The 12288-nt window shown below is 46.4% G+C and overlaps 1 protein-coding gene across 1 annotated transcript; it reads left to right on the forward strand.

The window, feature by feature from the left end:
• Positions 1 to 5196: 5196 nt before the first annotated feature.
• Positions 5197 to 7447, forward strand: LOC311162275 (lysozyme C-like). Its single transcript, XM_084220545.1, has 4 exons — positions 5197 to 5359; positions 5693 to 5851; positions 6089 to 6167; positions 6567 to 7447. Exons 1-4 carry the CDS (start codon positions 5206 to 5208, stop codon positions 6625 to 6627), a joined length of 453 nt encoding a protein of 150 aa, XP_084076671.1. The 5' UTR covers positions 5197 to 5205; the 3' UTR covers positions 6628 to 7447.
• The last annotated feature ends 4841 nt before the right edge of the window (positions 7448 to 12288 follow it).

Here is a 12288-nt window from a genome sequence, read left to right on the forward strand (position 1 = left end):
AACCACCCTCTGAGTGAAGAACCATTTGGGTAAAGAACCTTCTGGGTGAAAAACATTCTGGGTGAATCAGAATCTGCTGAGTTAGAGGGACCCACAAGGATCATCAAGTCTGAATCCTGCAGCTCCTGGCCCTGCACAGGACAGCCCCAACAACCACACCATGTGTCTGACAGCTGGCTTGGTGCTGTAGCCAATTCACTGGGGAGCCTGTTCCAGTACCTGACCACGTTCTGGGTTCTGGTTCTTCACCCAGAAGGTTCTTCACTCAGAAGGAGAAGGTTCATTACCCAAAGGTTCCTCACCTGTTTCTTCTGGACAGTTACAGGCTCTTCAGGACAGAAGAGGTGTAGGGGTCCCTTCCATGGCAGGGCTTCCATGGTTCCATGATTCTATGATTCTGTGACCAGTTGTTTCCAGCCCATCTCTTGCAAACCCCTGACACAGTGCTGTATGTGTCCTATCCCAGAAGCAGAGTGGAAACCACAAGTCCAGGGTTTAAGACAATGGCAAAATGCATGGAAACCTCTAGTCCTTGACCATGGATGTGCAGTGAGACATTAATTTGTGCCAGAGCCTAGCACTACTGACTAAAACAAATAAAGCCATCGGTCCTGGGAATTGTACTCCAACCTTCATTTGATCAGTAGAACTGTAAGCAGTTAATAAGGAAGCAAAGGATGGGGACTCCACCACCTCCATGGGCAGCTCCTTCCAAGGCCTGACCACCCTTTCCATGGGGAAATTCCTGCTGATGTCCAACCTTCCCTTCCCTGGCACAGCCTGAGGCTGTTCCCTCTCCTCCTGTCCCTGTTCCCTGGCAGCACAGCCTGAGCCCCCTGGCTGTCCCCTCCTGGCAGGAGTTGTGCAAAGCCACAAGGTCCCCCCTGAGCCTCCTTTTCTCCAGGCTGAGCCCCTTTCCAGCTCCCTCAGCTGCTCTTCATCAAACTTGTGGCATGTGACTGTTACCTAGGGATTCTCTGCAAACCCCTTTGTAGCAATCTCGTGCTGGTTTATTGTCACTTAAGTTAATCCAGGACAGGGAATTAATTTTTTTCTTACCAAAAATTCAGTAAAATAAAAAACTCCTTAGCACAAATGGAGCATTAAAATGAGCATTCTTTATTCAGCCAGATGCACAGGGGGATAGCTCCTCCCAAAGCTGTGCATGCTGAGTACAGGAAAGTTTCTGTTTATATTCTGTATTTTTTATACATATTCAGTGATTGTCCCAGACTAAACATGCATCTGATAATAATATGATACATATGATTATACATATGATTTTTATACATATATTTTTTTATACATACAGATGATTTCCCCAAAATCATTAACATATTTCCCCATTCCTTCTTCTGTCCTGGGGGTCTCTCTGGTGGTCCCTGGTGGTTGTGGACCCCAATGTTCCAGGTGACCTGGCTGAGTTGGCAGGACATTGAGGCTGGTGAATTTCCAGTCTCCTTACACAAAGGGCATTGTGCAGTTTCCATAGGCCAGTCATTCTGGAACAAGCTTTATGTTAGCTCACCAGGTGTAGGCCATTTATCATCTGGTAACAATTTTATTTATGGCATTATCTTCATCCTTCCCGTTAACCCACGGTCTCAAATGAAAAAAGGCAGGACTTTAAAGTGAGGTAATTATATTTTTAGTACTCCCATGCAAAAAAAAAAGAAAAATCAGCTCAGAGAAAAAATATTCTTCCACATGACCAGTGTATGGAAGTAGCTCACTCTACTCAGCTGAGCTTCAAGTCTGAGTTGCTGGGGAATCCCCTGGCAGCAAAAGCTCTAATGAGTGTCACTGTCACCTCCCTTATGAATCAGACAAGTAAAGCAATCCTACATGGAAGCACCAGCGACTGGTAAGGAAGCCAACTTCAAACCATGGCACAGAAAGAGCAGTGAGCAGCTGAGCAGTGAACCCTGCTGCAACTAAAAGCTATTCAGGTTACATTTCCACAAAGAATTTCTACTGTTCCTTCAAATGTAGGAAAGCTATTGTTGTGAATGTGAGGCTCTTTTTTTTTTTCATTTCCTAGATTTCAAGTTTAATTCTTATCTGACAGTTGAATCTCAAGTCACAAAGTTGTGCAAAACTTTGTTTAAAAAGTCCAACCTTTTATAAAAAGTGGGTCTTGGAAACAAATTCTAGACTATGCAAGGGTAAATAAAATAACAAATACATATTTTACAGTTATTTACAAATTTTGTAATACCTTGTAATTTCAGAACCATTTACCCAAGTGCAAAGCCAAGCACTGAAATTTTACACTAAACAAACTGTCTCCAGGAAACACATTCTAAAAGTGCCTTAGTAAAGGAGATCCCTTTCCCAAAAACAATAAAAACTTGCCTGGAATAAACCACAGTTGTCACTGAAAATGTGGGAAAAACAAAATTCTCCACCAACATTTTTAGTGTTAGAGAATCAATGCATTATTTCATTCTGGCCAGGATGTGCAACAGAAATAATTTCATCCGCATAGCCTGGGTTGTGTAGAGAAAATCCATGACACATGAATTTTACCAGATTTTTCACAAACTTTTACAGTCAAAACCCATAGAGATACATTGGTTCCAAGTTATGCAATTCTTAGTATTTGGTTTCTTATTGGTTACAGATCTCTTTGACTCTGATTCTAATTAGGTCCTCATACTTATCTATCTCTTATCTATCTTTTCTCAGGCCAGGTGTTTCTAACCATGCCAGGGGTGATGTTTGGAGTTGATGGTCTGTGCTACCCCCAGTTTACTGAGGTGTTAAGTTCATCAGGCCTGGAGGGGTGAAACAGTCTTTTGAAAATAAACTTCAATTCCTTTCCATTTGGGCAAAAGCAAACAAAACCCCTGACTAATGCTATACAAAAAATTTTAAACTTGGTATCATTTCCAACAAGAGGACCCCCATAAGCTCCCCACTGAGCTAGAGGGTTGTAGAGGCATGGACTCCTTCCCTGGAATTCATGGCAAATGTAAAGCCTTTGCACAATTCCCTCCAACTTAGGTGTGATGGCAGTTGATATAATAATACACAAAGAAACCAGTGAAATGATTTCTCCTGCCAATGTCCTCTCTGTCTGTTAGAGAAGAAAAAAGAAGCTCTTCTATTCAACACCTCATCCACAATCCCCTCCCCTCTGTTAAGCCTCAATTCTTCCTTCTTCAAAGCTGCATGGCAGCTTGCTAGCATGAAAGGATAAAGAGCTTGCTTTGGAGCTAGAGGAGGAAATAAACCATAGAGGATCCTTTCAAGGATTGAGAAGCCTGAAAACATGTAGAGGAATATAATTCCTGCATCCTGAGTTTCTCAGGCAATGGTGGTTTAGCTCCATGCCAAGCCCCACACAGCTGCTCCCTCACTCCCCTGCCAGAAGGATCAGGGAGAGAATCAGAGAAGGGTTAAAGCTGGAAAATTCATGGGTTGGGATACAGTTTAATATGGAAAGCAAAAGTCACACATGCAAACAAAGCAGACCCAGGAATTCACTCCCTGTTTCCCATGGGCAGGCAGGTGTTCAGCCATCCCAAGGAGAGCAGGGTTCCAGGACATGTAACAGTGACTTGGGAAGACAAACACCATCACTCCAAACATCCCTCCCCTCCTTCCTTCTACCCCCACTTTATATACTGAGCATGATGTCCTATGGCCTGGAACATGCCTTTGATCACTTTGGGTCATCTGTCCCAGCTGTGTCTCCTCCCAGCTCCCCACACACCCCCAGCCCCCTGGCCAGCCTGGCAGTATGAACAGCAGAAAAGGCCTTGGCTCTGTGTGAGCACTGCTCAGCAATAACAAAAACATCTCCATTATCATCCCTACATTCAGCACAAATCCAAAATACAGCCCCATGCCAGCCACTGGGAGGGAAATTACCTCAGCCACACCCAGCACAGTCATCTTTTGCTATTTCTTCATCAGACACAGCAATATGAGAGACTCCTGTTACTCAGCTGTGCCATATCTTCTTAGCTTTATGTCTTTGATAACCATTCCTCTTTTTATTTTTACCTTTTAAGATTTTTTTCTTATCCTTATTTTCTTGAGCTTTTTGATGCATACAGTAGGAGAAAGAAAACTGATGTCAAAGGCAGTCAATGTAGTGGTAGTGACCACTTGAGGTAGTGACAATCTTGAGATAGTGACCAATGAAGTTAATGTCCAGTGATCAGCCCTGGCTTGTAAAATACAGCCCATGCAAACAAAAACATAATAAATCAGGTTTCTTTCTGTTGTATGTAGTTTATTGTTCAGAAACTTTACAAGGGATAGGAGGAAGACGAATTAAGAATATAAACGTGGCTACCCCTTCTTCACCTCCTTTGCAGGAGGTTCTATTCAAGGACATTTTTCATGGTTGATTCTTAACTCATTGCCATTCCCAGTAAATTCTTTTTATCTCAACCTAGGATTGGAGAAGGTGATGGGAGCAGCTTGTAGACTTTTTAATGGGATTACTAAATTGGGGAATATTATTCCTAGACCATCATGTGGGATGCAGCCAAGACAGCTGATCCCCACTGAGCATGGCATATCCCAGATCAAGAGTAGTGTCGTGCTCGAAGTATAAACCTGAAGGAAGAAGAAGGAAGGAGGGGGATGATTGGAGTGATGGTGTCTATCTTCCTGAACCACTGCTAATGTGGTGGAGCCTGGTTTCCTGGAGGTGGCTGAACATCTTCCTGCCAATGGGAAGGAGTGTGTTTCCTCTTTATTTTGCTTTTTCTTGCATGTGTGGCTTTTTCTTTCCCCATTAATCTGCCTGTATCCCAACCCACAAATTTTCTAACTTTTACCTTTCCCAACCCATCAGGGTGGGAGAGATTGAGTGATTTATCAGACTGCTGGTGTTGAACCATGACACTCACATAAGGGAACTACAGCCATGACATTTGCAATAATATCCAACTGAGGATTTCTGGGGTGTCTGGGGAAAACATAAAACATATGCCCCAGTCTTGAAGGACCAGCGAAATAGGTACTGGCACCTTCCAGGAATTTTGGAGTTTGTTTTGGAGTTTGTTTTGGAGTTTGGCCCACTTCCTTATTGGCTTGTTACTGTAAAGACTGCCCAGACTTCCCAGATATGCTTGCTCAACCAGCTGATCCTCCTCCTGGGAGCACAAATAAAAGGCTGGCATTGCTGGCAGTCCTGGCAGACAGGCAGCTCAAGCTGCTTTGGCACATCTTGCTGTGGACTGCAAGATGAGAAAGTCAATGCTCTTCCTTGGCTTTCTTCTTGTTTTCATTGGCCTGGCTCTGCCAGGCACCCAGGGAAAAATAATTTCCAGATGTGAGATGGTGAAGATCCTACGTCGGAATGGCTTTCAGGGCTTCGAGGGCACAACTGTTGCTGACTGTGAGTATAATGAGCTGCTCCAGCTCTCTGCCTGTACCACCTTTGTCCCTCTCTTGTTTCTGATCTTCCAGCAGTACTATTCTGTCCCTCCATTTCTTTGACTTCATCTTTTCCTCATCCCCTTCCGTGCTCCCTTCTATAATTCACACAGCAAATATGCATCTAGAGCTTTGTCCTTCCAAGAATTTACCCATCCAACTCTCAAGGTTATGATATCACCAGTTTAATTACTTCTCCAGCACTTCATTCATCCTGGATACTTTCATATCTTTCCCCTTATTTACCCTCAGCATTCCTTAATGTTCTCCTCTGGGATCTCTCTTCCTCCTGCAGGGATGTGCCTGGTGAAATATGAGAGTGGCTATAACACAAAAGCATACAATGACAATGGTCCCAGCAGGGACTATGGCATCTTCCAGATCAACAGCAAGTACTGGTGCGATGATGGCAGGACCCCTGGCTCCAGTAATGCCTGCCACATCAGTTGCTCAAGTAAGTGGTAGGACAGAGCAAAGAACCTTTCTTTGTTCATTCCATGAAAGCACTTGCTCTGTCCATAATACCTGCCTAGCAGCTGTTCCAGGCATTTCTGTCTGTCCTTCCTCCATCCATCTTCTCAGTGTCCCAACTACCCTTCCTTCCTGATGGACACCTTTCCTTCTTCCAGTCTGTCCTGCTCTTCCTCTGCCCTGCTTTCCTCCACACTGATCTTTTCTCCCTTCTCTACAGAACTGCAAGATGATAATATTGAGGATGACATTCGGTGTGCCAAAAAGATTGCCCGGGAGGCTCATGGCCTCAGCCCCTGGTAAGGATATTGGCAGGGGACGCTGGGGAAGAGCAGATCAAAGACAGTCCTGCTACTCACTGAGGGAGGCAGGGGGATCAATGGATGGGAAGCTGGATTTGGTGCAGTTTAGCACAGTCCTTCTCCTAAAGCTGAAAGGAGAAGATAGGAATCCTGCCTCGCAGCATCTGCTCTGAGTCCCTAAACTTCCCTCCTCTCCCAGAGCTCTCCTGTTGGTTCTCTTCCCCTTCCCCCAGCTCGCTTAGATTGAGCTCACAATAATTTTCATTTATTCGTGTCTTTCAGAGGGATCACTGAGAGTCTTCAACCAAGACTCTCAAAGAATAACCAACTCTGTTTTCATAACCAATTCAATCATAATCTAACTCCTCAAATTACAGAATGCATTTGTTTTTTCAGGTATGGCTGGAAAAACCATTGCCGGGGCAGAGACCTGAGTTCCTTTGTCAGGGGTTGCTGAATCGCTGCACAGGTGTTGATTGTTTCCTCAGGACCACCAGAGGTGGAGAATGACAGCGTTTGGAGAGGAGGCCAGGGAAATGCATGGGTGTGGGGAATTAAAAGCAGTATATTACTAAGAGAGAGTGGGTACTGGCTAGTGCTAACTCTGGAGGCTTTCACACTGCTGCAATGCAAACAGAGAACTTACAGCTCACAACTTAATAAAAACAGGTGTGGCAATAAGCCACTGCAGATGGAGTTTCAGCCTTGATTTACTTCCATAATCCTGACTCAAGATTTTGTTGCCCTAACAGGGTTTAGCAACATTTAGGGTTCCTTCTCCTTTTGTTTCTTTCTCTGTTCTCCTTCACCCCCTCCCTTCCTCCTCTTCTCCTTCCCCTTTATTTTTTTGCCCATTCTTATTGGTGTGTCTGTAGTGAGAAAATACAAAAATTTCATGAACAATGTGTAAGTCATGCACAATTATGTTGCCTTATGACTAAGGCAGTCACTGATTAAGACAGACCACTGACAGAGAGAGAAAACTATGCTGAAACCTGACATTGCTCCTTAAATTTATCAGATCATCTGCCTCTGGCTGGTATGAGGGATAGGGCACTGAAACATTTGGGCATCTGGCCTGAGGAAATACAGCATTTCTTCTCATTCTTTGAGGAAGTCAAACAGCCCAGAGTGCAGGCAGAATCTCTGTGAGGAAACGATGGGGTTCGAAAGGCTGTTAGGGAGGGGAAATGTTTTGCTGTTTAGTTTACAAGTCCTTTTTCCAAATGAAAGCTGGATTCAGAAACAGTGCATGAATGAAAGGTGCTAACACTGAAAAAACCTGTTTACTGCTTCATGTGCTTTCTGCTGCTGCTAGGGGAGCCATGACTTCTTTGGTGCTTATGAAATAAAGGGATGCTTAAACTCATGTCTTGTGTGAATGTATAAACCAACCATTAAAGGCATGCTTGTTTAGATGGCTGAAGTCCCTCTTCCGCAGTGTTGGAGGTTAGGGTTTTTCCTTTTTATTTTCTTTCTCTCATGGAATTTTTCTCCCATTTGTTGCCTAAGAGATGAGAACACAGATTGTCCTGGGGTAACTCTCAAACTGAGACACAGATCTGCAAGTGAGACAAAAAATGTGGGCAAGGTGGCCAGGAAAGGGGTGCAGTTTGCTACAGTCTCTTAGCTGGGGGGTTTCTCTTGGGAAGGGCAGAGATGCTGCAAGGTTTTGGCTGGGGGATGGGGGTGAAGCTCAGCTCTCTCATGCTCTCTCTTGGGATCACAGTGGAGACAGGTGGGGTTTTGGTGCTGGGCTGTTGCTGCCCAGAGGGTTTGCTGCCACTGTGCAGATTTTGTCCTGCACTGCTTCTTCTTACCATGGGTGAGACGTTGCTTGCAAGAACTGGGACCTTTCCAACACCCAGCCTCACTGGGAATGGCACTCAACCCCATCTCCCTTAGTGTGACATACGTTATAAAATAATTTGTGCTAAAGGAAATTAAAACCACAGCATTTTGTATACAAAGCCAGTAATAGGCTACAAGATAAGAATGGAGATTCCAACACCAGGGGGACACCGTCTGCAGGGTTGTATATTTCAAGGGATTTCTTTCCATCTCACAAGACCCCAGCAGGAGGCATTTGATAGGCATCATCAGAAGTTTATGCCAGAAAGTTTTCACCTGACAGGATTCCAGCAATTATCCACCGGTACCGGGAAATGCAGCAGCAAGAAAGAAAAACTACAATAATATGCTAAAATATGCTAAAGAAGAGCTCCTTCCAGAGCCCAAAAGACTGTATAAAACAGACCCCTTAGAAATGACATTTTGGAGAACCATGGGGACTTTGGTGTGATAGAGGCCAAATCCTGAGTCTCCCTGACTCTGATCACCTGGCTCAGAGTCGAACCGCTAGTGGCTTTTTCCAAATTTATACTTTGATTATTTAATACATTTCCTTAATTATTAAATTGGAGTATTCATTTATAACCCTTAGCATATCCTGGCTTTACGTGACAGCTCTACCCAAACTCCACACCCACAATCCCAGTTCTGTCATTCCATTTTGGAAGCTTCTCCACTGCCTCAGGTCAAATGCAGAGTTCTCTTGGGGGTCAGTGCCTGGCAGCACAGAAAGTCTGAAATTCTCAGCAGTAGCCAGGGTTCCAACAGCAGGAGTCTTCAGTGACCTACCAAGGTGGATAACAAAGGATAACTGCTAACAGTTATCCCTGTTAGCCTTGGTAAATCATTTACCTGAGTTCTAACTTGAGTAGAATGGTACCATTGTTCCCAATCTGGGTTATGGCCAGATTATGAAAACTTGGAATTGATAGGGAAGATGTGATAGGAAAGAGAATTTAGGCATGACTTTATCCTGGCCAGGATGTGCAACAGAAATGATTTAATCCACACGTGCCTGGGTTGTGCAGTGAAATTCATTCTGTCACACGTGCCTCTTTAGCAGAATTCTCACACATTTATACATACAAAGCCCCAAAGAAATCCTTGCTCATTGGTCCTAAATGACACAATTCTTAGTATTTTATCTCCTATTGGTTGTTGATCCCTTTGCCTTCAATGCTGATTTGGTCTTCTTTCTTTGGTTCCCTTATTAACCCCCAGCCCTGACACCCCTCAAGGTGCAATCCCCACCTTTGAGAATCACTAAGGGGTGTGACATATTTCACTGAACCTAAGGGGAATTTTTGGCAGGTTCCTCTGCACAGATCAGTACAGTTGTACACACCTCTGAATGTGAGTGACTTGATTCTGCTATCAATGCTTTTATCACGAGTCTGTTACTAAGTCACTGTTAAAATGTAGCAAATGCTATTGAATGTTTAATTGTTAAACCAGTCCATGATTGAGTGCTGCTAAACCCTTTTCACCCTTATATTTTTTGTACCCTCGCCCTTTTGCATCCTCAGTCAATGTAAAATCCCCTTGATGTAAATAATCCTAAATGGATTCCAGTCTGGTTTTCCTACACATACTTCAGCCATGTAGCCAGCAACAGGCTGAACATCATAATTCAACTCCCTTAAGTCGCACTTTCACAAATTTGCATTAAAATCTGCTTTTTGCCAGTATCTCTGAGTGCCCAAACCATTCACTGGTGACACCAGTGGGCACACACAACTGTACAGACATGTGTGCACGTACGGGCATGGACATACCCATATGAGAATCGATACTCACTTCCAAAAAATTCAAAAGGTTTTAATAAATGTTATCAAAAATACAACAGAAGACTGGATAGAGAAAATACTACAGCACTGGGAGCAAAGGATTTTTCCCACCATGTGCTCATCCACACAATGGAGGTTTCAGCTTTTAACCCTTCAGCCCCTGCAAAGTTCTGTCCCACTCCTTTGCTGTCCAGTGGTGGAGATCACTTCCTTAAATCCTGATTGAAGGTCAGCTGTTGCCATAGTAACGAGACAACCCTCCCCAATGTCCCAAACCCAGGTCACTCCTTGATAACAACGCAAGGGGGTTGTAAAACATAACTATAAAACTTCTCTTAACATATTTACATATTTGCCTTTTAATTGTGAGAGTCACCCATGGCATTCCTCACCTATCACACCCACGTGTGTCTGGCCGAAGAGATGAGGACAGGAACACCAGCAACACCAGAGCCTCATCCTGCTCCCCTCTGGCTAATCATCCCTCAGTTCTTGGGTGGAAAAACACACACACACACACCTACACCCGCACACGCGTGCAGGTCCGTGCACGCACACGGCTGCACAGCCGGCCCAGCGCCTCTGCCGGCCCGGCAGCTCTCCCAGCATCTCCCCATTGCGGGCACCGGCACTCGCTGTCCGCGCCACCTCGCACCCAGAGGCGGCCCGAGGTCCTGCTCCGCTCCCGGGGACAAGTCCCCGTGCGGGGACGGAACCGCCCGGCACCGCAGCAGCTCCGGGAGCGAGGGCGGGCGGAGCTGCGGGGCCGGAGAGGGGCGGGAGTGGGGCCGGCAGCGGCGGCGGGCGAGCGGCACAGCGGCCCGGGGAGCGGCTACGGCAGCTTTTGGCTTGGCACGGCTCGGCTCGGCACGGCACGGCACGGAGGCAGGAGATGCTCCTGCGGAAGTCGAGCCCCCATCCCAACCCACCTCTCTGCGACCCTTCCCACGGCCGTGCCGGTGCGGGAGGGAACGGGAGAGGGACATGCAGGCCCAGAAGTGTGCGAGGAAGAGGAGAGCGGCTGTGAGGAGCTTCCACAAGGAAGGAGTCTCTCTCTGCAGGGCAGGTAGGGAGCGGCTCCGACGGGCAGAGCACTGTCCCGTGGGTGCTGGAGCCGTGCCGGGTCGGGTTTAGTGCCCTGTGCCAGTTAGAAATTAGAAAACCTGACAGAAGGCTCACACAGTGTGCATCTGTATGCAAACCTTGAGATAAGAAATGCTGACTGAGAAATGCCATGGAATAGGACAGACATGAGAGAAATGGAACTAGAAATAAGTTTCAAAGGATGGTTTTGTGAATAAGACTAGATACTTCGGAGAAATAGAACAATGAAAGATGCATTGTAGTAGGACCCACGAAGAATAATTTCAGATAATTGGCTTTAAAGCATTTGCAGTATAGTGTGGCAAAAGCTGATAGGCCAAGAAACACTTATAGTGTATTGTAATTAGGAAATAGCTGGCTTCTGATAGTGAAGTCAGGAATTATAATATCTCATTGTCTCACCCTTCTCATGAGACTGAAAATAGAATAAAAGTTTTTAAAACGCCCCTCAGTTGCCCCATCTGTGGGTCAGGAAAGGGCTTAATCCGACATGTGCCAACAGCTCCCGGCGGGGCTCAGGGCGGCTCAGGGCTGTGCGAGCCCAGGGAGGCTGCGGGGATGCGCTGAGCCCGGCCGCCCTCCCGCTCGGGTTCCCGGGTGTCCCGGCAGATGTTCGTCCTGGAGATCCCCGCTAGATGGGCCCCGCGCCCTGCGCTCCCTGCACAGGCTCCTCTGCACCGGCAGCAGGGGAATAGGGCTCCTGGCTTGCGCTTGGAGTGTAGGGGGAAATGACGGCTGAGTGAGAAGAGGGATCTGCCTCCCACGGAAACGGGGCTGGACCCCGCAGCAGAAATGATTCACTCTGGTTTCACGGCAGAGTGGTGTAGAAGGGGGCAGGTTGCTAATTTAACCCTAGTGGAGGCTGTCCTTGGCCATGGCAGCGGGGTTAGGATGAGATAATTTGTAAGGTCCCTTACAACCCATGCCATTCCATGATTTTGTGAACCCCTTCACAACCGAGGGCACCCTCCACCAAAGGACATCAAAACTGGCTGCAGCAGCTGCAGGAGTTGCTCTCCCTGCCCCGGGCTCCCCAGTCACTCCTTTCTGGCTCCCAGCACAGCTGGCTGCACACCTGGCAAGCATTTCCTGTGAGACATTTCCCTCCCAGGCAGAATGACCCCGCAGAGGCAAGGAGGGGAAACCGTGAGCAAGGCAGCACAGTGCCCTGGGTGGAGCAGCACCCTGGGGTGCCCCGGGTGGAGTGGGGCACAGCTGGGCAGTCACAACAGCTGTAACATCTGTACAACAAGGATACCATTTGCTGTGGAACATTAGATTGCTGCAGTTAATTTTCTGACAGTGTAGAAAACCCCAAGAAAACCTCCATGAATAACACTTCTGGTGCCTCAGTCCCCTGCTGTGGAATGTGCTGA

The sequence above is a fragment of the Fringilla coelebs genome, assembly GCF_963513975.1.
Source record: "Fringilla coelebs genome assembly, chromosome: 23".
Classification (NCBI taxonomy): Eukaryota; Metazoa; Chordata; class Aves; order Passeriformes; family Fringillidae; genus Fringilla; species Fringilla coelebs.

Excerpts from the sequence above, each read along its gene's own strand:
- LOC311162275 (XM_084220545.1), top strand. The coding sequence starts at position 5,206 with ATGAGAAAGTCAATGCTCTTCCTTGGCTTTCTTCTTGTTTTCATTGGC. Across the intron at positions 5,360-5,692 it reads GGGCACAACTGTTGCTGACT|GGATGTGCCTGGTGAAATAT; the intron begins GTGAGTATAATG and ends TTCCTCCTGCAG. Across the intron at positions 5,852-6,088 it reads CTGCCACATCAGTTGCTCAA|AACTGCAAGATGATAATATT; the intron begins GTAAGTGGTAGG and ends CCTTCTCTACAG.